Source organism: Vigna angularis, chromosome 3 (assembly GCF_016808095.1).
Source record: "Vigna angularis cultivar LongXiaoDou No.4 chromosome 3, ASM1680809v1, whole genome shotgun sequence".
Taxonomy (NCBI): domain Eukaryota; kingdom Viridiplantae; phylum Streptophyta; class Magnoliopsida; order Fabales; family Fabaceae; genus Vigna; species Vigna angularis.
The window spans coordinates 14,983,432-15,006,256 of NC_068972.1; the positions used below are offsets into that span (position 1 = coordinate 14,983,432).

General features: G+C 33.3%; 3 protein-coding genes and 1 pseudogene across 6 annotated transcripts; 1 reads left to right on the forward strand and 3 right to left on the reverse strand.

The window, feature by feature from the left end:
• Nucleotides 1-39: 39 nt before the first annotated feature.
• Nucleotides 40-7,013, forward strand: LOC108343837 (sodium/hydrogen exchanger 1). 3 transcript variants are annotated; one of them, XM_017582242.2, is made up of 14 exons: nt 40-1,430; nt 1,560-1,678; nt 2,214-2,311; nt 2,489-2,548; nt 2,654-2,700; nt 2,918-3,112; nt 3,557-3,603; nt 3,855-3,921; nt 4,487-4,587; nt 4,887-4,988; nt 5,127-5,265; nt 5,350-5,412; nt 5,725-5,811; nt 6,281-7,013. In XM_017582242.2, the coding sequence occupies exons 1-14, from the start codon at nt 1,257-1,259 to the stop codon at nt 6,584-6,586; spliced, it is 1,605 nt and encodes a 534-aa protein (XP_017437731.1). In that variant the 5' UTR covers nt 40-1,256; the 3' UTR covers nt 6,587-7,013. The 3 variants fall into 3 exon arrangements, with proteins under 3 accessions (XP_017437731.1, XP_052731526.1, XP_052731525.1); XM_052875566.1 differs by lacking the exon at nt 40-1,430 and adding an exon at nt 1,990-2,035 and having other exon boundaries at nt 1,559-1,678; nt 6,281-7,012; XM_052875565.1 differs by lacking the exon at nt 40-1,430 and having other exon boundaries at nt 1,568-2,035; nt 6,281-7,012.
• Nucleotides 7,014-7,298: 285 nt separating this feature from the next.
• LOC108343721 (phosphoribosylamine--glycine ligase) lies at nt 7,299-11,246 on the reverse strand. Of its 2 annotated transcripts, none has more exons than XM_017582064.2 (5): nt 11,093-11,246; nt 10,487-10,759; nt 9,425-9,795; nt 8,484-9,014; nt 7,299-7,941 (listed from the first exon to the last, which is right to left on the reverse strand). In XM_017582064.2, exons 2-5 carry the CDS (start codon nt 10,749-10,751, stop codon nt 7,525-7,527), a joined length of 1,584 nt encoding a protein of 527 aa, XP_017437553.2. In that variant the 5' UTR covers nt 10,752-10,759; nt 11,093-11,246; the 3' UTR covers nt 7,299-7,524. The 2 variants fall into 2 exon arrangements, with proteins under 2 accessions (XP_017437553.2, XP_052731527.1); XM_052875567.1 differs by lacking the exon at nt 11,093-11,246 and adding an exon at nt 10,926-11,077.
• A 1,657-nt stretch (nt 11,247-12,903) lies between these two features.
• On the reverse strand, nt 12,904-13,681 carry LOC108344154 (UDP-glycosyltransferase 88F5-like; annotated as a pseudogene).
• Nucleotides 13,682-21,045: 7,364 nt separating this feature from the next.
• Nucleotides 21,046-22,559, reverse strand: LOC108344736 (transcription factor bHLH94). The gene is made up of 3 exons (XM_017583213.2): nt 21,965-22,559; nt 21,433-21,843; nt 21,046-21,332 (listed from the first exon to the last, which is right to left on the reverse strand). Exons 1-3 carry the CDS (start codon nt 22,481-22,483, stop codon nt 21,237-21,239), a joined length of 1,026 nt encoding a protein of 341 aa, XP_017438702.1. The 5' UTR covers nt 22,484-22,559; the 3' UTR covers nt 21,046-21,236.
• Between the last annotated feature and the right edge of the window lie 266 nt (nt 22,560-22,825).

Below are 22,825 nucleotides of genomic sequence, written 5' to 3' on the forward strand. Positions count from 1 at the left end.
GACTGCATAAACCTTAACATCTTGAGCGCTTTCAGCTGCCCGTCAAAGCTGAAAAGAAGTTAATCATTGGACATTAAATTAACATTCTTTTTTAATGTTTCAAAGCAATTGTTTGTACTGATTACTGAACTTTTTATCTAATATGATGGGAAAGACCCATTATTCTAGTTACTGAGGTTTGGAATAGATGAATTGGAATTGGGTTGGTGTTACAAGGAGAACCAGGGACAAAATCGAAAATGTGAAAGGTTGTATTATTGTTCCTTTAAAATCATTGAAAGTAACTTGGATTCAATAATGACGTCTGAAAGTATGATTGGAAGGTACAGGAAACGGGATAAACTTGTGAGACAGACGATTTTATTCCATTTAGCATGATACCAAGATTTAGAAAGCACAAATGCAACTCGAGACAACTATGATGCAGACAAGTGCTTAATGATACACAACTACCTAAATTGTATATTTGGATAGTATGCATAAGATCATTCGTTCTAATCTCAAGGTGATCATTATAAAAGAAATAAAATATTATAAGATGCATAGTAGCACTGAGGGCAATTATTTTAGATTTTGGATTGATTTAAACAAAAAATATTGATTTGTGTTTGGGCATGATATCTTTACCAGCAAATTTCATTTCACTCGAATGACTTCTTTTTTTTTTCTGTAAGAAAAATGTCTAAAATAGCGTGTTTGAGAACCAAACTTCCTTTCGAGGTGTTAAAAAACATAATTTGAGTCCTAGAGGTTCAATGAATTCTATCCAAAATCAATCACAGGACTCATTGTGCAGATGAAAAAAGGTTATCAAAATTGCTTTTATTGGTTCTGTTCTGATAATGGACTCAAAAGAACAATCTGCACGGAATACATGCTAACTTATGACCTCCATTTTGCCTCACATGGCATAATTAGGGAAAAGGACTACCTTACCAAATAATATGTGTGATACTATATACTTGAAATGATAAAAGGAAATGCAAACAGCAAGTCAGTCTAGTGCCTGAATGTTAGGTTTCTTTCAATGTACAGAAATAATTAAAAAAAGAGAAAATTAGGACTTGCAGTTTGTTGTCACTTCTCAACGTTATCTAATATGTGCTACCCTCCACGTTGTGACAAAACTCTCAAACTAGTTTGATATTTGTCGGTGTATAGAACCAAACCACGCGGACCAAATTTATATATAACTCATCTCAGTAATCATCACCACTGTCAGAAAAGACAACAAACTTATTAAGTACTTAACCTGAATGCTCGCAATGGCTTTGTTACTGCCACCGCTTCTTCTTTCAACTTCCTATCTCAGCACAAGCACCATTGTGGCTCTCTGTGTATTCTTCACCCTCCTAGGCACTTGTGTCATCATTGGCCATCTTCTGGAAGAGAATCGGTGGGCTAATGAATCCATCATTGCCCTCCTTCTGGTATACAACACTACAACTCAACTCATTCTTCTACTCTCCACGTACGTACATGCAATATTGTGCTTCTAGAGTTTCTATATTAATATACTATATGGTACATTTTGCTTGGCTTGCTTAAAAAACTTGCAGGGGTTGTGTGCTGGGACGGTGGTGTTGTTCGTGACTAACTTTAAAAGTGCCAAGATTTTAATATTCAGTGAAGACTTGTTCTTTCTCTACTTGCTTCCCCCTATCATTTTCAATGCCGGGTAAGTATGCTTAAAAGTTATTGTGATGATTGATTCTAAAATCATGATCGTCTTATAACAAGCACAGGAGATTTTCTACTGGATTGTCTACTTAGACGATTTAGTAATAGTGTTATGACGGAATGGTGGTCTAGTAGTCTTTAAGTCATCTATGAACATGAGAGTGTTTGGTAATTGGATGCGTCTGAAGAACACTAGAGGATCTTGTGCGTATGATAGACATGTCTAGTAGCCTTCTAGCTAGATCCTCTACTCTTTTTTATATGATGATATAATGCGTTCAGCGTCTCAACCATTGTAAAAATCTTCAGGTACACTCAAAATCTATATATAGATGTTGACCACTCTACGAATAAGGTTCTGATCTCAAAATGTGTTTGATCTAATGTTTCTGTCATCTCTTTTTCTTCTTGTTTTCTTTTTGTTGTTGTTAAACCAACAATTGTCACTTTTCTCTATCTATCTACTATTTCCATATCAGTTATTTTACTCATTACTTATTTGATTTTTTGTATCATTTCAAATGGCATGTTAGTTTCCAAGTCAAGAAGAAACAGTTCTTCAAGAATTTCACCATTATACTGCTCTTTGGAGTCATTGGAACAGTTATTTCGTTCTGTCTTATATCTGTCGGTAAGATCTCCTTTATCTGGTAACCATTCAGTTTCAAATCGTTTAATTTCAGACGCACTTAGCCTCCTTATGTTGAATACCAATGAAAAACAGTTGCATTGCTTTCATTGTCAATTACACAATCTATGTGAAAAGAACATATTAAAGACTCTATAATTTCTTCTGCAACTTCTCTAGGTGCCCTTATGCTCATTCAATGGATTGGAATATCTAACCTTGGCATAAAAGATTACCTAGGTGAGAAATAGTTTTTGGTTTAGAACAATCTCACTCACTATCCCTTAATCTAATCAGCACTTGTCCTTCTATTCTGATGACTGTTCGTGTGCCGTGCATATGAAGCCATCGGTGCCATACTGTCAGCAACGGACTCAGTTTGTACATTGCAGGTACACTCTAACATTGGTGGAGATACAATCTATATAAAAGAAAATAGTTTATTCTGTAGAAGGTTTTTACTGCTATTTAATCACAAGTAAACATTAAATTTAGCGTCTTTCACTATAACTACATTAGAAATCATACATACCCTGGTTTTTCATTCGAAATTAAAATCTTCATATATCATCATTTAAATGCCTTCCTTTTTCCATTCTTGTGTTGAAGGTTCTCAATCAAGATGAAACACCCTTGCTTTACAGCATTGTATTTGGGGAGGGAGTAGTAAATGATGCCACGTCTATTGTGCTTTTCAATTCGGTCCAATCCCTTGACTTCAGCAGCTCCAATTCTATGACAGCCTTGAAATTGTTGGGGACCTTCCTTTACCTCTTCTGCACTAGTACTGCCCTTGGCATAGCAGTAAGTTTAACTTTAAAAGACTCTTTAGAGCAGACTTTCCGGGAGGCAAAATTATGCCATAGTGAGAAATTCTGTATGTTAATATAAGGCAGCATATTAGTGCTTCCTATAGTTATATTTTCTTTTTCTGTAATCACCTCTCTCATTATCTGTATTAACAATAAACAGTCTGAAGAAATATTTGCTCCATGAAAGCATTACATGGACTTGATTCAACTACCCCATTTGTGAGCAAACAAAATTAGATATACAATTACTTAGGTGAACTGTTTTTCAAACAAAATTGAAGTTTCACCTCAGTAATACATAGTTATTCTGATAGGAGAGTAACACCAACAATACTTAAAAAAAATGGCATTCAACTTTCGTGCAATTTTAAATTACTAGTTGTTGAGAGTGTTGAAGCAATTTATTCTGACTTGCTGTAGATGATGACTTTTTCAGGTTGGCCTTTTAAGTGCTTATATTTTGAAAAAACTCTACCTGGGAAGGTGTGGTTTCCTTCCCTCTAGTTTACTAATCTTTCAAATAGCTTCCTTTGGCTTAAAAGTTTGTAATTTACAATTAGAACCCAATTACAAACTTTTAGAATAACCCAATTACTAAAGTTTTGAATTATGTTAATCTGTTTTAAAACTTAATGAAACTATAGAATGGTATAATAGATTAACAAATATAACTTGTACTATGTTTGACCGATGGCTTTGTGCAATCTGTCTTATATAGTGCCTTTCATTTGCAGGCATTCTACTGATCGTGAACTTGCACTTATGATGTTGTTGGCATATTTGTCATATATGATCGCTGAGGTACAAAACCACCATCTACAAAATGCATATTTTGTTTTGTTTACTTTCACTTCAATCTGTAGGTTAAAATATATCCTCAATTCTTATATATGGTACTTACTTTAATTTGATCCGTGCATAATAAAATTAAATCCATGTGCCCAAAAGTTATGAAAAAGATTATAACAAAAAAAGATCGAACATTTATACATACTGAGTAATTTGAAAACTTTTGCATCAATATTGAATTGAAAATGAGGGCCATACCAAAAGTATATGCAGTTTTCATCAAATCCTCGTTAATTTGGTACCACTTACCAGCGATAAATACAGTATCAAGAACAATATGTGTTACTCAAATACTTAACATAGTTTTTCCAAGTTCCAACCGGGCAATATTCCTTAGGAAAGTGGCTGAAGAAAATGACATTATGAACAATTACTATCAACAGAGGTTTTTTGTACATGAGTGTTACAAATTTTCTGCAGAATGGAAAAAAATATTCATTAGTAGTGTATCATAAATGCAGTTATTTCACTTTAGAAATTCAAGATGTATATGTACATATATGTGTGGCTTCTGCAGCTTTTGAGCCTCAGTGGGATATTGACTATTTTCTTCTGTGGCATTGTTATGTCACACTACACTTGGCACAATGTTACATTAAGCTCAAGGACAACAACCAAGTAAGGACATGATCTCTTAACTCTTTTTAAAAGGAAAAGATTAATAATCATTAATGTTCGTCAACCCTGAGAAATGCAATGACAATCACGTAGTTATGAGATTTATGAAAACCATATCATTCTACTGAAATATTATTTTTCTCCTCTCTTCCTTGAGTGTTATTGAGGTATCTAAACTCTGTTTTGATGCTTCTTTTTCAAACAAAGATGACCATGGAAGCAGGCAAAATAAATAAATTTTAACTAAACAAGTGAAACAATTTAGAATCCTAATTTGAAAAATACTTTCACTATTTCAGGCACGCCTTTGCAACCCTCTCATTCATTGCAGAAACTTTTATATTTATATGTGTTGGCATGGATGCTCTAGACATTGACAAATGGAAAAGCAGTAAAGGCAGGTAACCAGAAAATTCTCCATGTTGCACTTTAGCCAGGATCTTCAGCACCACTGATGCAACCATATATTTTCATCAAGGAAAACATAAATTCTACTTTAATCATTGTCATTTTCTTAATACATTACCATGTTGGAGCAGTGCAGGAATTTCAGTTGCTGTGAGTTCTACTTTGTTTGCATTAGTGTTGATTGGAAGAGCAGCTTTTGTGTTCCCTATTGCATACATTAAAAATCGTATCAATACAAGAGAGAATACCAGAATTGAATTTCGTTCACAGGTGATAATTGTGGACTTATAATTCGACAACATTGACTTTTCAGTTGACCAAACTGAATTTTTGCTAAACTATTCAAAATGCCAGTTTATCATATGGTGGGCTGGCCTGATGAGAGGTGCAGTGACTATTGCCCTATCTTATAACCAGGCAAGTGCATGATATAAGGTTTTATGTGTTTATATGTTAGTCAATGCAAATTTTGGTTTCAGTCTTTCATTATTTTAGTTTTATTCTCATAAGTTTTAAAAATAGTTTTTATAATAACATGCTGTACATCTAGACATGGCTGATGCTATTTCAAAGTAGTAACTTTCATATCTAGTTGCAGTTATGTTATTGCTAAATAATTATGCAGATCATTTCAAAAGAAAATAATATTTGCAATGATCAAAATTAAAAAAAAAAAAAAGTTTGACTAAATCCAGGAGACTAAATCATCCGTGATGCTTTGAAATGTAGTTTGCAGAAGCCAAGAGTACATCATCAACTCAAGACTCTGCCTTAATGATCACTTCTTCTATAATTGTGGTCTTGTTCAGCACTGTGGTGGGTTTCATATAGATATAAACAGTCTTAATTTAATATCACTCAATTACTTTATTGTGAATTTTATTACTCATTTTTTAGTGTATTTTACTATCATAATTTGCAGTCTTTATACATTTTTCTGATCAGTTAAATATATAAGTACTGACTGAGGCCCCCCAGAAAAAGGTTCAAAATGACTTTGTTTTGATACAGTTTTTATTAAACAACATTATTTTGTTTCTAACTTTTGCAAAATGACATTATTTACTTGTTATAATTTTTGTTAGGAACACGCCAACCAGTTATTATACATTTAATATATGATAAACAATTATAGAATATGATGCTGATGATAAAATTCAGGAAATGATTACAATTGTGTAGTAAAATATGCAATTATGTCAGATAAATAATATGACATGCATCAAGATCAAATAAAGTACTAATGTGGTTGCTTTCACTGCAAACAAACAAAAATTGTAAACAGGTATTTGGCTCCATTACTAAGCCACTGATAGAGGCTGTGCAACCAAGGCATCCAAAACCAACCAGTTTTGATTCCACTGATAACGTAGAAGATTTGAGATTCCTATTGCTTGAAAATAATGGTCCCATTAACCAAAGCAACAATATGCAAATTCAAAGGCAAAGTAGGATAAGGATGCTAATAAGCCATCCAAGCAAAACTGTTCACTACTTTTGGAGGAAATTCGATGACAAGTTTATGAGACCTGTGTTTGGTGGAAGGGGTTTTGTGCCTTTTGTTCCTGGCGAAGCAGCAGAGATTTTTTGAAACACAAACAATTTAACTGCTTCTCTTCACTTTTTTCCTTCAATAACGTGGTGCACAACCGAACCTTGTATGCACTGTATGTTTGATACATCTTCTCTCTAAATTGCCGTAGATTAAATGGCAGAATCTGATCTCAGGGTGATCACGAGATGTATCATATATATTATCATGTAAGATTTTTGTTGTGATGATTTTTTGAAAAAAAAAGTAATAAAGTTCTCAAAGAAGTTTGAATAAAGTTTGAATATAAAATTTTATGTAAACATCTAAGTCCTTCCTCGCTCCATTATGTTGGATGGATGATCCTTGTGCTCAATGATTTCTTGAATTGCGTTATGCGACTTCCTGTTACTAATATTTTTTTATGTATGTAGTGATTATGATATGATTATATAACACCAACTGCACAAGATTGTATTTAATTAGCTTTTTACTGTTAAACTTTGAAATGTTCCAAGCGTGAATAAAGTTAGTTTCTTTGTCTTTAATCCTTTGAATATGTTCACATGGATATGAACAGATTGACAAGGGACATTGACAGGCGTCGACATCAGTCGCTACTTTTTTAAATATGAACTAAGGAACCCCTCAAATAAAGAATCAACGGAAATAAACTGAAAGGATGATATTAAACAAGTTTTAGCTCAGCATTCATGTTTGAACCTTAAAAATGTCTTGAAGAAGGATTTATTTTCACCCATTTCAGTATACATTTTAGTATTTAAGTTAACTTCTTTTATTGAAACCAAGTTTAAGAGATGGGGGCGGAGGAATATGTTCTCACGAGGTTCCCCACCATGGCTAATGATGTTGTTACACCTGAAAAGTAAAAGTTACAAGATTCATCTACTGTAGAGAGCCCCTCTTACATAATGCTTGTAAACCGATTTACCAGTATTGAGCGTTGGCCAATGTCTAATGTTCTCAGTCTCAGTAATTTATTCTTTTCTAGCATGCTGTTTCTGAGGTAGGGCTCTCCAGCCAATATCCCGACGGTAGAAGCCTCCAGGCCAATTAACATTCTCAACAGCTCGATAAGCTCGATCACATGCCTCTTCAAGATCATTACCCTTGGCAGTGACCCCAAGAACACGTCCCCCAGTTGCAATAAACCTTCCTTCAGAGTCAAATGCGGTTCCTGCATGAAATATCTTGATACCTGGAGCAACAGCCTCAGCTTCTTCAAGGTTTTCAATCACTGTTCCCTTCTGGTATGATCCAGGATATCCGTTACTTGCCATTACCACAACCATGGCAGACCCAGGAGACCACTTCAGTGATACCCCATTCAACTCTCCTCTGCATGCTGCGAGCAGAACTTGTACCAAATCAGACTCCAACCGTACCATTAAGACCTGTTCAAAATTTCAGAAGGAAAAATTATGCACACTATCCGTTAGCATAGCTTCCATGTTATTAACATATAACAGTGCAAATGTGATTATATGTTGTTAACATAGGTTGTACACTTTGTATTGTGAAAATAAACTGATGATTGTGCGTGTGGGCATGTGCTTGCGTTAAATAAGATCTATGATATCAATGAACTAGAAAGATGACTAAAAAAGCTTTGAAAGGGTAGGCCACCAAATTTCCAATTTGCAATTTGTAAGCAAATATAATGACCTCCCAAAACTCGGACAATCATAGAAAGATATTTAGACATCACAATCCCTTGACACATTTTTCAAACTAAAATTTCGATAGAAGGATTATAAAGAAAAAATGCAAGTCTTTTGAATTAAAATCTGCATATATCTAACCATGACATGAGCTCAATTCCTCAAGCATTCATTTTCAGTAATGTCTTCTGATTTCAAGACTATTGTATTTCAAGGTATAACTACTCACATCAGAAAGTAAATTCATTCTAGTAAGCATCTTATACTTAACTGACCTGGCACTCTGGATCACCAAATCGCACATTATACTCAATTAACTTAGGCATGCCAGACTTCTTCTCAATCATAAGCCCAGCATACAAAACCCCAACAAACTTGGAACCTTCAGCCGACATTCCTTTTACTGTTGGGATGATAATAGAATCCATTACAATAGATTGAAGTTCCTTGGTTAATATAGGAGCTGGGGAATATGCACCCATACCACCAGTATTTGGCCCTGTGTCACCATCACCAACTCGCTTATGATCCTGAGCAGATTCTAGTGGAATTGCATTTTCTCCATCAACCAATGCAAAAAAAGATGCTTCCTCTCCTTCTAGAAATTCTTCAACAATGACACGACAACCTGCAGAACCAAAATCACCCTGCACCAGCATTGAATCAACAGCTTTATATGCCTCTTCCAATGCCATGGCAACAGTAACTCCTTTCCCAGCAGCCAGTCCATCTGCTTTTATAACAATTGGGGCTCCTTGTTCTTGAATATATTGCTTTGCAGCAGATGGATCGGTAAATGTTTTATACTGCACTAGTAAACCCCAATTAATAAAAACTAACAAAAAATTCTTCAGAGTGAAATTGACATAAATAGGGTCAATGGAAAATGGAGGCACGCACATGATGACTTCACTAATATCATAAAAACGACTTCTTAATATATTCTGACTTGATTAATAGAACAATTAAGAGCCAAATGGGCAACATTCATATTTAATATCAAGGAAACCCTGACAGGTTATCAAAAATTCATATCCAGAAACCAACACGATATAGTTTTGACTAATCTGCTTACTAATTATAATTAGTATGTTACAGAATATACGAAGAAGCTCCTAATAAGATACAATACACGGAAGCATGCACAAATATCATTCCAGCAGAACTAGGAATAATTATTTATCTGGTTGATGAGATTCAAAATAAGAGAGATGACCTTGGCTGTTGGAATATCGTACTTGTCACACAAATTCTTCATGAAATTCTTAGAACCTTCCAAAGCAGCAGCCTCAGCAGATGGACCAAAAGTTGGGATTCCCGCTTTAACTAACTTATTCGTAAGACCTGCAACAAGTGGAGCCTCAGGTCCCACAACAACAAGTCCCACTCCCCTTTTCTGGCAAAATGAGATCACTGATGCTCCATCAGAAATATCAAGGTCTGAGATGCAAGTAGCATTTCCTGAGCTAGCAATCCCAGCATTGCCTGGGGCACAAAGTACTGTATCACAGGATGGTGATCGTTGCAAGGCATAGCAAAGTGCGTGTTCACGTCCTCCTCCACCAATAACCAGAACAGTCACTCTTTCTTTGAAGGAGGCACAAGGAAATTTGAAAGTAAGCAGAAAAATATCAGTAAATATAATAAAGTGAATAAAGACTGATATATAAGACACTGAATCTTCTTGACTCTGAAACTTTAACAGAAACAAAAGATTAAATCAGTTGCAATTGTCAAGAAACTATAAGCCACATGCATGCGGTTGTACACATTATATTATGTTCACAGCATTAATATCATTGGAAATCCCATCATGTCAAAAAGTGAAAAACAAAAGTCACAATGGAAAATTATCCCTCATTGACCTGTTCAATAAAGACATTAGTTCCTATTGTCAGGCAGCAGTTTACCAATTACCGGAAACCTTTATTACATTAATATACCAAGTGCTTACACCTCACTGGAGAAAACAATTGTGAATTCAAGACTTTAAATGTGGTAAACGTATGCTAGAATAACCTATACTTGGATGTTAATGAGAATTTCAATCGGTATTAACCAAGAAAGGGCCAACCTCGACAACTTTGAAATTTACTTCATAATACAGAGTCTCTTCGATGATTTTCAGAACCATAGAGAAAACTACAGGTTACGTTAATGTGACCATTGAACAATGACGGTATTAGGGAAGGACAAAGTCCCTAAAAACCATAATGAAAATATATAATATCGCAATACAAAGACAGGAATGTGTAGATAGAATAACGGCAGTGCTTACGAGAATTGTTCTCTGTGTCAATGCCAACTGAAGGCGATGGTTGGGAATTCTGAGCAGCACATTTGAAAACACTATGGAATGAGCGTGAGGGTGCATGCTGGACAAAACTACGATTAGTGGGGCTCAAATCCAAGGTCTCGAAAAAGAGAGAAGAAAACTTGTGGAAAGTTGTGTGGTGTCTGAAACCAAGTGACTTAGAAACTGCATTCTTATTGCATCCATGAAGATTCAAAGAAAATGCAACATTGAAGGTGGCGCAAGACATTCTACTCCCTGTTACAAAGTTATCCAGCTTTAGTGAAAACGGTATAAAAGTGTAATCTTTCCAAGAGACGGCAAAAAGAAAGAGGAAAGAAAATATATATATTTAAAACTTAAAAAGCAGTCCCTTAAACTGAAATAAAACCCATTGAGTTAATTTATCAAACAGGTTGCGTACTTGGAGAATAAAGATGAAGTGTAGGCAAAGCCAGAGGGAACAATAAAGGAAAAAGTGGATTGATGCACCGAAAATGGTTTTAAAGGTACATATGCAGTGGCACAACCCAAGGTTAGAGATTACCGATATTGAACTTGATAGTTAGAAAGTAATGAAATGAATTTTACCTAGGAATCACGATCCTCCTCTCACACACAACCAACCTTGTTCCAATGTTTCTCCGACAAAAACTATGAGCGCCGTCTTGTGTTTTTTCCCCCTTACCCCTTCAAAAAAATTACTGGTAGTATTATTAAATGTAAAAAATGATAAAGGTTCTATCACCACCTATTAAATAAATTCAAACACTTTCTCTCTCTTTCTCTCAGCAGAATTTAATATAAAACTCAAGAGTATGATATATATACATAGGAAAATCTTATTTTAACAATTTTTTTCAATAACTTTTTCTACAACAACCAATAACTCATGAGATAAATGAGTCTTTTAAATATACAAACCAATAAAATAGTAATATATATTTTATTGTAAAAAAGGTGGTTAAAAATAATTGTTAAGATAATATATATATATATAAGAAAATATTATTTTAATAATTTTTTTACAAGTAGTTTGTGATGTTTTATTATAAAAAATTGTTAAAAATAATTGTTAATATATTATATATATATATATATATGACAATGTTATTTTAACAAATTTTTTTACCTCTACTTATAATTCGTAATTAGTCTGTTTCAAATACACGAACTAATAAAATAGTAGTATGTATTCTATTGTCAAAAAGTTATTAAAAAATTATATATATATATATATATATATATACTGCAAATCAATTAGAAATTTTAAAAGTATTCAAACCAAATATAAAATTAAAAACTAATGTGCTCGCCACTTACATTTAATATAATATGTCTGTATTTAACTTGTGCTAAAAATTAATGTCTAAGTTCAACAATTTTCAAGCATGATTAATTCAATCTTCCAAAATTAGGCTAAAATCAATAACTTGCATGAGCTTCTTCTTTTTTTGCTTAAATGCTTACATCGTTCTTATGTTAAGAGATGAATTTATGTTTAGTATCCAGTTTTAAAAATGATTCTATTTTATCCAAAGTAGTATAAATTGTATCAATTAGATTCCTTCCGTTAAATTGACATAAACAAAGTTAACTCCCAGCTGACGAATCTGCATTTTTTCTTTTCTCTCTTCTGCATTTCCTGTCATGTTCCAGCTTTTTCTGTTCTTCTTCCTCACTTTTCCTGCTCTTCTGCTCCTTTGACATACAATGAAACTAACTACCTAAATTAATGCTAAGGAAGAATGCACGTTCATGACTCATGAATGTTTTGCATTTGCCAGTTACAATTGTTACCGATTCTCCAAATTCAATTTTTTTTTCTCTTTCATTTCAGAATCGCACAACACAGAGAGCTAGCTCTCTAAACGCGTCGAGGCAATTTCGTTTCCCAGTTTCAAGGATTCGCGGGCCAAGAAGACTTCATCATCCTAATTCAATTAAATGCCATTTTCTAAAGAACAAGAACCCATGTTGTTGTTTTTGCTGCTCCTTCTGCTTTGATCGTCTGAAATGCAACCTCTGAGAAACTGTTTCCAGTTATAATCTCATTGGTCCCATTGGCCTTCCCACCTTTTGTTTGAGCTTGAAGCTTCTCTCTCTAATCTACTCTGTCTCCATCATTTCCCTCATTCTCTTTTCTACTTCCTCTACACTCACAAACCCATCTCCCACCCTCTGATTCACACCAACAGCCACCTTCATCTCTCCCACCATCACCTCCTTGTTCACGTGTTGCTCTGCGTACAGTAGCCATGCAACCATCGGCACCCCGCCACCACCCCTTCCAACACCGAGTTCCACCCATAGTGACTCACAAACCCCCCACCAATTCACGACTCAGCACCTCCACTTGCAGTGCCCAGGCCTTGACCACCATGCCTCGATCCTTGGTATTCTCAAGGAACCCATATGGCTATACTGAAGCCAAGTCGAATTGATCCCCTGGCTTTGCTGCTTCCTGATTCATTACCATCATCCTCTGCTTCCGAAACACAGATACACCACGCTTCTGCTCGATTGTTCCTCCAGCCATAGCAGCCATCTAACAGGGGTTCCGGCATGTTCACCGCCTTCAGAGGCACATTGCCCAGCACGCGCAGTTCCACCCCGACCATATCCTTAAACGACTCGCTCCTCTCTTCGTGGTGTTTCGGAAAGTACGAGAAGAGCACGAGAACAACGGACCATAAGTGAAGAAGTAGTAGACTGGGATTCCCATGGAAGAAGTTGATTCCATGGCGGAAGTGCAGAAGAGGTCGATAAAGAAGGCTTTGACGGCGGAGGTTTGGGGTATTTGGGAGAGGGAGGTGGCCACGCTGGAAGCATTTGCTTTGATGAAGCCGAAGGCTCTGGCAGCGAGGCTTACGGAGGTTGAGGCGAAGAGTGGGATGTGGGGTAGGCGGAGGAAGGAGATGGAGGGATGGGCGACAGTGATGCGGCGAATATAGGCTTCGATGGTGGGGTGGTCGAGGAGGCCCGTGGGGAGGATGATGGTGATGTTCAAATGGTGCGTTTGGATGAGCTTGGGGTGGCCTATGCCTAGTGCTGGACACATCACAATTGTGTCCTTTTCCACTTACCCTTTCTCCGTCGCCACCTCCGCCAGATCAATCTTCTCCCCCGCCAATCTTACGCTCCTCCATCACCGCCACCTCCATTCACTGCCACCTCCATCACCGCAATCTAAGCGAGAGAACAACCCTCCCCTGGAAAATCTAACATGAGAGGAGCAGGTACACTAAAGCATATATTTTCTGCAATCATCTTCGTTGTTATTGGTTTGCAATTTTGGAGCAGAGGAGCAGAAGAAAATACTTCAAAATATTAATTGCATGTCAGAGGAGCATAAGAGAAGAAGAGTAGGAAAAGTGAGGAAGAAGAACAGAAAAAACTAGAACATTGCAGGAAATGCAGAAGAGAGAGAAGAAAAAATGCAGAGAGTTAACTCTGTTTATGTCAATTTAACGGAAGAGAGTTAATTGATACAATTTATACTACTTTAAAATAAAATAGAAGCATTTTAAAAATCGGATACTAAACCGAAATTCACCTCTTAACATGAGAACGAAGTAAGCATTTAAACCTTTTTTTTTCCGATTAAGCCTAAATTGAGACATGGTTAATCTGACATGAAAGACCGGAACTTATCATAGTGAATAGTAATGAGAGGTCAACGGTCTTCGTTATTTATGAAATCATTTTTCTTATCATAGTGAATAGTAATGAGAGGTCAACGGTCTTCGTTATTTATAAAATCATTTTTCTTATCATATGTTATTACTGAAAGTAACAAAAGTAAGTAGTTTTTTTATATTAACAATAATATTATTTTTATATTAATTACACCATTTCATTTATTAACACTTTGAGATAAGTAAGTAAAATATGAGATGACGACCACGTATTCGTTTAATAGAAAAATAAAAAGAAAATTTTAATTAAAAAAATATAAAATATTAAAAAGTCAATAAATAAACAAAATTCAATAAAAAGTTAATTAAAAATATCTAAATTCAGGAGACTCAAAAACTTAATTAAACCTAAAAAGACTAATCAAAACTCTTTAAGTGAAAAAGTAATAGAAGATATATTATCAAGATACTCATGGTGTCAATCAATTTTTGAATGAGATGTATTTAAAACTTAAATTTTAACATTAAGTTATTAATAAAAGAGTTAATTAGGACTATAAACAAATGGTGATCAAAATCATCCAAGAATATTTTCTTGTAGAAATGACACCAAGAAATTTGAATTTGATGTGTATTAATAAAAGGTCTAATTATTCAGTTATTTGAAGCATTAGTATCACACATAGAATTCTGAAAGATGAGCTGATTTCCTGGTTTTGAGAATGGTTGTAGAATTTGAAAAAGCCATTGAACAATGTCTGGTGCAGAGCAACATTAGGGTATATTCTCTATCACTCTGCTTATTTTCATCCAATTATTACTGTCTTCTTTCTATACCATTTTCTTTTCTGTTTTCCTTTCTTGGACTCATTGTCATCGTTATTTTACTCACTATTATGCCTTCTTTGCTTTGTTTATACTTTTTCATCAAACAAAAGAAATGAAGAAATCTTATCTAGTTTGCACACTAGTTCTTTACTAAATTCAAGTGCACCAATTCAAAATTTTATTCTCAATTATTCTCTTTTTATGTGCTTATTTCTTGGAACTGCAATCCTACCAAAACTCTTGTTTTCAACCTCTTCCTTTTGTTAACAAACAAAAGTTGAAATCAGAAGAGAGAGTGTGAGAGGGTATAGGAATCTATGAATCCCACACTCCCCAACAAGGCCTAAACAAAGGTCTTTGGAATTTTCTTAAATACAACAAGTACCTTCAACAAAAACTAACAAAATATTTATATTCAAAACATTAAAATCGTATGTTAGATGCCAATAATTGATATATACTTAATAGAAAATATTTTTATATCTCATGATAACATATAGTTATATATGTGTTATACCATAGGAGATTCTAATTATATGTATTATTACAACTATTGTATGGTTATCAACGGATATCATCAAGTAAATCGATTGATTATAAGTTAACATATTAACTTCAATACTTATCAATTTAAAGATAAACTATAATTATATGTAATTAGGTTATGAATAAGTCCGTTAATTAAAAGTTCATCCTAAAACTTATAAGTAGAGGATTAAGGTAAGGAGAAAAGTGATTTTGTATTTATTACACTATTAATTCTTAATTGCCAACGTGAAACTGACTTTTGCCATGAAAGTATCTTTTACATATATTTTTAAAATGATTTGAACGATCGATTTGACCCAACACTTGAACTTTAGAACAACATGCAGTTTTTGAATGACTCACCACAACTTAGACGGTTAACTTTGATCTCATACCCAAAATAATATAACAAAATAGTAAAATTTTGTATTAAAAATAAAATAATTAAAAAAGGTAAAAGTAAATATATTTATCTTATTCATTTACATATTCACTTATTATTACTATTATTTAGTACTCGTCTTTCAAGCATTGTTGTCTTTTATTGAATAATATAGTATCTGCATAAGATTCTTTCACGTTCAAATTAGTGTATTGGATTAGAAATTCTAATCAAATTTGGATTAATACAAAAAATGAATCGTAATTAAAATAATATTTATATAAGTGATTTGTTAGAATCTAACCCGAATAGACCTCAAAAATGGGTCAATTGACTCATAGACCCAGTTTACTTATAATGGCTTGCAATAACTTTTTAGCTAAGTTGTCTATCGTGTAAATGTCTTCGACGAGCAAGGTACATACCGGCAACAAGCAACACTCGATTCCAGTAAAAAACATGCTTATAAGATGATAAGAGGTAAACTTTAGTTTGAAAAATATAACACCCAATATTCGACTATTGGTGTGTCTTATGCGACATTAAACTTATTCCTTATGATATACACTCTTGGTATCCAATAAATAGCTCATTATTTATAAATTTATAAAGTATTTAGTAATTATCATATGAATTTTATCGACTACCAAACATTTGGTATCAGATATCTTATAAACAGTTTCAAGTCGAGTTAACTAATATTTAAAAAATGTAGTTGATAGAATCAACAAGTTTTCTACTCTTATACAGCACACTTTTAATTATTATAAATATATTAAAATTTAATCTTCGTCCTTCAAAATAATGCTTCTAATCTTGGGAGAACTTAACATTTGAAAATAAAAAGTACTATTTTGACATATTTAATCATTTTAGTTCAATGATTATTGAGATGACATGTGACATAGCATATTCGTAGAAAGTCACAACAACTAGCAATTAATGATAAAATCATTTTAAATTTTAAATTTTGTATAAGAAATTACAAACAAATAAATTAACGAAGTACGATTGTTCTCATAATTTAACCATAGACGAACAGTTCAATCAGTTCAATAACCCTGATTTTATCTATAAATTATAAATTCTAGCGGCTGATTAAATGGAAAATAATTGAAATGGTATAATTTACTTTCGTAATTATATTAAGGAGCAACTTTAAAAAAAATGTTGTGTTTCGAAAAATATTTTTAATACAAAAACGTCGTATTTCAAAACATAACTTTTTTTTTATTAACAAATAACCAAACTCATTGTTTTTTAAACACAATTTCACACTTACTATTTTTTATTTGTCAATAATGAAGTCGTACTTTCCTATACGAATTGTATTCAATCTTTTTCACAGCTTTTTTAAATATTAAATATAATATTTTAAAAAAAATACATGCGCCTAATTTGAATTCATGATTACTTTAAACTGTAATTTTTTTTTCATTAAACATATATATTAGTATATAAAAACATAAGAAGTTATCTATTTATTTATAAATTAAATATACGTAAAGAATCTAAATATTATATGGTAGTCTAGATGCTTCATTACTTATATTCATAATTTACATCATGACAACCTATGCTTTTATATTTGGAATATTTGTCGGACTTATTTGAAATTGATGATCAATTTCATATATGCCATAGTAGTTGTACTTTTTTTTTATTGTTGTCACTAAATAATCAAGTCAAAATGTATAAGAAGATCAATATGTCTGATTTGTAACACTATGAAATCAAAATTAATAGCCGTTGTAATTTATGGACAAATCAATAAACGAGCTTAATTATAAATGGCAAAAGAAAAAAACTACAATAACACAAGAAGAAGAAAAAAAGAAATAATATCCAAAAGGATAATAATACTTTGACAACATTTTTTTGACAATATTTTAACATCATCTACTTGTCATTCTGTGATTGGTCCAAAATTACTTCACAATCAATAATAATAATCATAAACATCAACATGAACCAATCACAGAATGACACGTAGATGATGTTAAAATATTGTCAAAAAAATGTTGTCAAAGTATTATTGTCCTATCCAAAATCCTCCACAATCCTATTTGATCACATCATCATTCATTGAATTAAATAGTTAGAGTCATTGTTCCTCAATCTATTTGGAGATCTTTTAGTACTTTGGACCTCAAAATTCACATGTTTCCAAATTGTACTTTTGTTTTTCTTCAAGCAAGATTTCTATATAATAGTTATGATTTGAAACAAAACACACTTATTTTTATATCTTTTTAAATGTATATTTAACACATTCCCTCTAATTTACCCAAAAATAATAACAACTTGGAAAATTCCATCACCATAATGATGATGACTTTGTTTTTAAAACTAGGCCTATATCTAGTAGCTAGATAAATTATTAGATTAATAGTTTAATACAATAAAGGTAGCTTAAGATCCTTCATTGAATAGCAAATGAAGGACATGAAGCTAAAAGTCAATGTAAAAATATGATAGTTATTTTCAATGTGAAAGGTTAAATTCAATGTGTTGTCATGTACTCTAAATTACTATGCTAATATATTTAATCATTAATGATTTTGTTTGGTAAATTAAATCAATTAAATGTTAAGTTTTATTATCTCACATGCTAATTTTAACTTATTTAATGAATGCTTCACCTCTTTCTTTGGTTTTCCATTTTTAAAAGAAAAAAAAATTGTATCTATTCATTTGTCTGTTTGAAACTTTAATATAGTATTAATTAGTATCTTCACCATGGACGTTTTTGTGTTTTTTAAAAAATAATTACAAGTATTATATTTACAAATAAATATTAGTTGGGTTAAATAAGATCATTGGAGTATATTTGTGAAGTATTTAACATATTTGCATATCGCATGTACTATAAGTTAAAAAAGTTATTGATACGAAATTAAAAATAAATTTAGTCTTAATGAAATTATTAATTAAGTTTGTGTTATACTTATAAGTCACCTTAAATAAAAGGAAATGGAGGTTGTACTACGAAATTATATAAAATAATTAATAAATGGTATGTTTCCTCCTTACTTTTTTATTCTCTCTAAATAGTATTTAGTGGCCCATTTGATAAAAATAAACAAACATGAAAAGAATGGAGTTAATAAAAATAAAAATAAAATAAAATAAAATATACAGTTGAATAGAAATGAAATTTTTATTTAAGAAAAATGAAAAATAGAGAAATATATTTCATCAATCTAACACAAAATTGGGACTCATCTTTATATTTCCTCTTTATTTCTTTCTTACAAAATAGAGGATAAAGTAAAAAAATATTAATAATTTTCAAGTATTAAAAATAATGCAGCATAATCATTTTTACATATTGAAAATTTTTTAAATTAGTCCTTAATGTTAATCAAATATATCAACTTAAAAACTAAATTGAAAAATACTCGTTATTTTAGAGAATGTTTACCTATAGTTTTATTAACTTTTATATATATATATATATATATATATATATATATATATATATATATATATATATATATATATATATATATATATATATATATATATATATATATATATATATATATATATGTATGTATTTCTAGTGCTTTAATGTGTTTTCTTTGCAACAATAATTACCTGTGGTGTGGCGTGGAGAGGGTGCAAAAGCTAGTGGACTAACAGAGAAGGATTTATACTTGTTGAGGACTTTTCTTTGTACAAGAAATTAGGAGTTGCAGAATTCACTTTTCTGTAACTTTCTCAGCAAGATGGCAACTTTTGGCTACCTTTGGTGGTTGGTGGCACTGATAGTTCAAAAGTAACACACATTCAAAACGCTTACTCGTAAGATAGTTGAAGTAATTGTGGAAATCCTTTTACAGAGTTGGAAAGTATTCCATGAATCTATGTCATTACTGTTTTGGATTTGACCCAAATGAAAATATTTTCACTCAAATAGGGAACAGAACAAGGTTTTAAATTTGAGAAAATATGAGATAGAGATCACGGTTGTTGAATGGCCTCTGCTTAAAAAGTCACACAGTTCACTACCCCAGCAATCAATCACGATGATAACTCAAACCTCCAATGCATACAAAAAGTGCATCGATGAAGGGAGAAAAACTTTTTCACCCAGACAATTTACGCTATTTGCTCTCAAATCATTCAACAAGTTAACCGCAAAAAAGGACTTTGGTTTTTTGGCACTATAGTTAATTTTACATCTGTAACTTTATTCTTGTCATTCTGCTCTTGGAGATCCCACCACCACACCCCAAACCAACCTTCATTTTTTTATCTTTTATTTCACCTAGGGATTCGGCATTGAACATAGTACAGCCTCATGGGGCCATTATTTTCCCTTCAATGTGCTAATCATTTGCATTTTTTTCTAAGTTATCATATAATTATACACAGAATGGGAACTAAGAATCCGTGATAGAATACATACACGTACTCAGACACATGCATCATGGATTCAGTATTCCCATCTTGATGATGATAATGATCATAAAAGATGGACCCTTTATTTATTGTTCTGCGTGCAACACAATGCACAGAGAAAGGTAAGCCCTTTTCAAGCTGTGCTCCGCAGCCTTCCCCTGCAATGCAACTCTACTTAGTACTTACTTGGTACAGACTACGGTGTAGGTGGGTCTCCTTCGACAGTTACAACCTTTTGCTACAAATTCGGAACAGAAAATAATGCAAACTCTCGTTACTATCTCCCTTTAATCCATTTTTACACAAAAAATAAGCTTCAATTCAAGTGCATGTTAGTTCTGATGATAAACATAGAATCAGTTTAAAGTGATGGAGTTTAAGCCTCTGATGACATTTACAGGGAATTGATGAGTAATTTAGAACAGATTTATTGAATTATGACAGCCAAATAAAAGAAAGAAAAATGGAGTATTGATTATATGTGACAATTGCCAAAAATCTTTGGCTCTCATTTTCATTCAATTTTATTTTGAGATGCTCCCAATTTCAGCTTGACAATTAGGCTTTGGCTTATAGTTGAGGTAGACAAGACCCACCAATTTCAAAGCAAAGTGGGCAAAATTGACCAAGCACTAGAATATGTCTCAAGAACAATATACCACAGAGCCTCCTCCACCCCTACCTCAGAGAAAAAGAGAAGAAAGAGAAAGAGAGAGATCAAAAGTAAGTTCGTGAGCTACAAAGACATACACAAGAAGGAATAAACCAAAAAACTTCCTCCAAGGAGTCCACATCAGGGCACCATCAGTAGATTAAAAAAGGGTGAAGTGAATAGAAGTTGCAATAATTAGGTACATCTTGAAAGAGAAAAATAGCAAGAGATAATGATCCACCATGAAGTAAGGTTAAAAACCAAGTGGAGCAAGCCAAATTTGGTGCTCATCGTCTCATCTTAATTCAACACTGCCTCTTGCTGAATCCTATCCAGCGTCTGGTACACAGCTTCAGCAATATCATCAACGGATCCCAACTTGCAATCATCTTCTACCTGCAAAAAAACAAAACAAAAAACTCAGCACATTTTCACTTTCCAGAAGAAAACAATTAACTAAAAATATCTCAAGTTTAAGGCACCAATAAAGACAAACCTTAACACTTAGAGAGTAGAGTACAATTTCACCGGTGGTGGTAACATTTAGGTGCAAGATTGTGAGGCGCATAGTATGCAAACCAGAGACCAGCTTCAAGAGTTGCTTGGGGCGCTTCTTGGATCTTATTTTGAGATTTGCATGGCTTTCCACCATTGTCACTTCTATGTCAGCAATGCCAGACTTAACTTCACCCACGTCTTCACCTACGGTTGCAGAATTATCAGAGCCACCACCACCACCACTTGTTGAATACTGCGGAAAGGCGAAGAACTCAGAAAAGGGCATGTTCGTTGCACCACCAGCATCAGATTTCCGCTCTCCTTCTTTCTGAGCACCAAGAAAATGCAGCCTCTGTTCAAGCTCCTTGACAAAGTTAATAGCACCTCCAATTATAGAAGCTTGATCACCCTTCAATGGCCAACCAGACCAAACAAACAAACAAAACAAAACAAACAAAATTTTTATTTTCGAAGGAACCAAGTAAAGAAACAAATAGGTAAGAACAAAAAAAGGAAGAGGAGAGAAGTACCCTTTGGATATAAGAGTCCGGCATGAGAGAGCGAAGAACAGAAAGATACTCATTCATCTGCTTTCTTCTATTGCGCTCGACAGCAATGTGAGTCATTCTTTGGTTCTCAATTTCTTCCTTGTTCTTTCTGCTTTTGGCTCTGCGCCTCTTGGGACGAGTGGTTAAGGTATCCAAGCTGTGAGTGGCGTTACTGGGGTCTGTGGCTTCTTGAAGATCATTCAAGTGGGGTAAGATAGAGGATGAGGAGCTGGTCCAATCTCCTCCATAAGGGTAATTGTCTGGTTGGTTGTTACTATTATCGAGAAAAGTAGAGATGGAACCTTGTTCTTCTTCTTTGTGGATGTTGATGTTGATGTGTTCATAGTCCCCCCAGTTAGGTGAAGTAGCAGCCAAGAAAGTGCAGTTGTAGAAGTCCTTCACTGATCCGTAACCACCAAATGGGTCTTGTGATTGTGAAAACACCACTGCTTCCAGTGCCATGGCTCTCTCTCTCTCTCTCTCTCCCTCTGGCAAACACATAACAAACAACCTCAATACCTTCAAGAGGAAGACGATGAAAGGAAAACACCACTAGCTAGTCTTGTGTTGGGTCCTCTTTGCAACCAGTTTTTGCCTTATAAAGCCCCCCAAAAAGGCTCACTGCTTTGCACGTGAAATACAATTAATTCAATGTTAAATACAGTAACTTTTATTCACACACTACAAAACATCAAAATAACTTACCACAATATTCAATCATCTTTTTTCTTTTTTCATCTCATACATCAAACAAATAAGACAGTTTTTTTAATGAGTTTATTGATTCTGTATAATATACTTTTATACTTCTATTCAATTCAGTGAACATTAAGTATATCATAA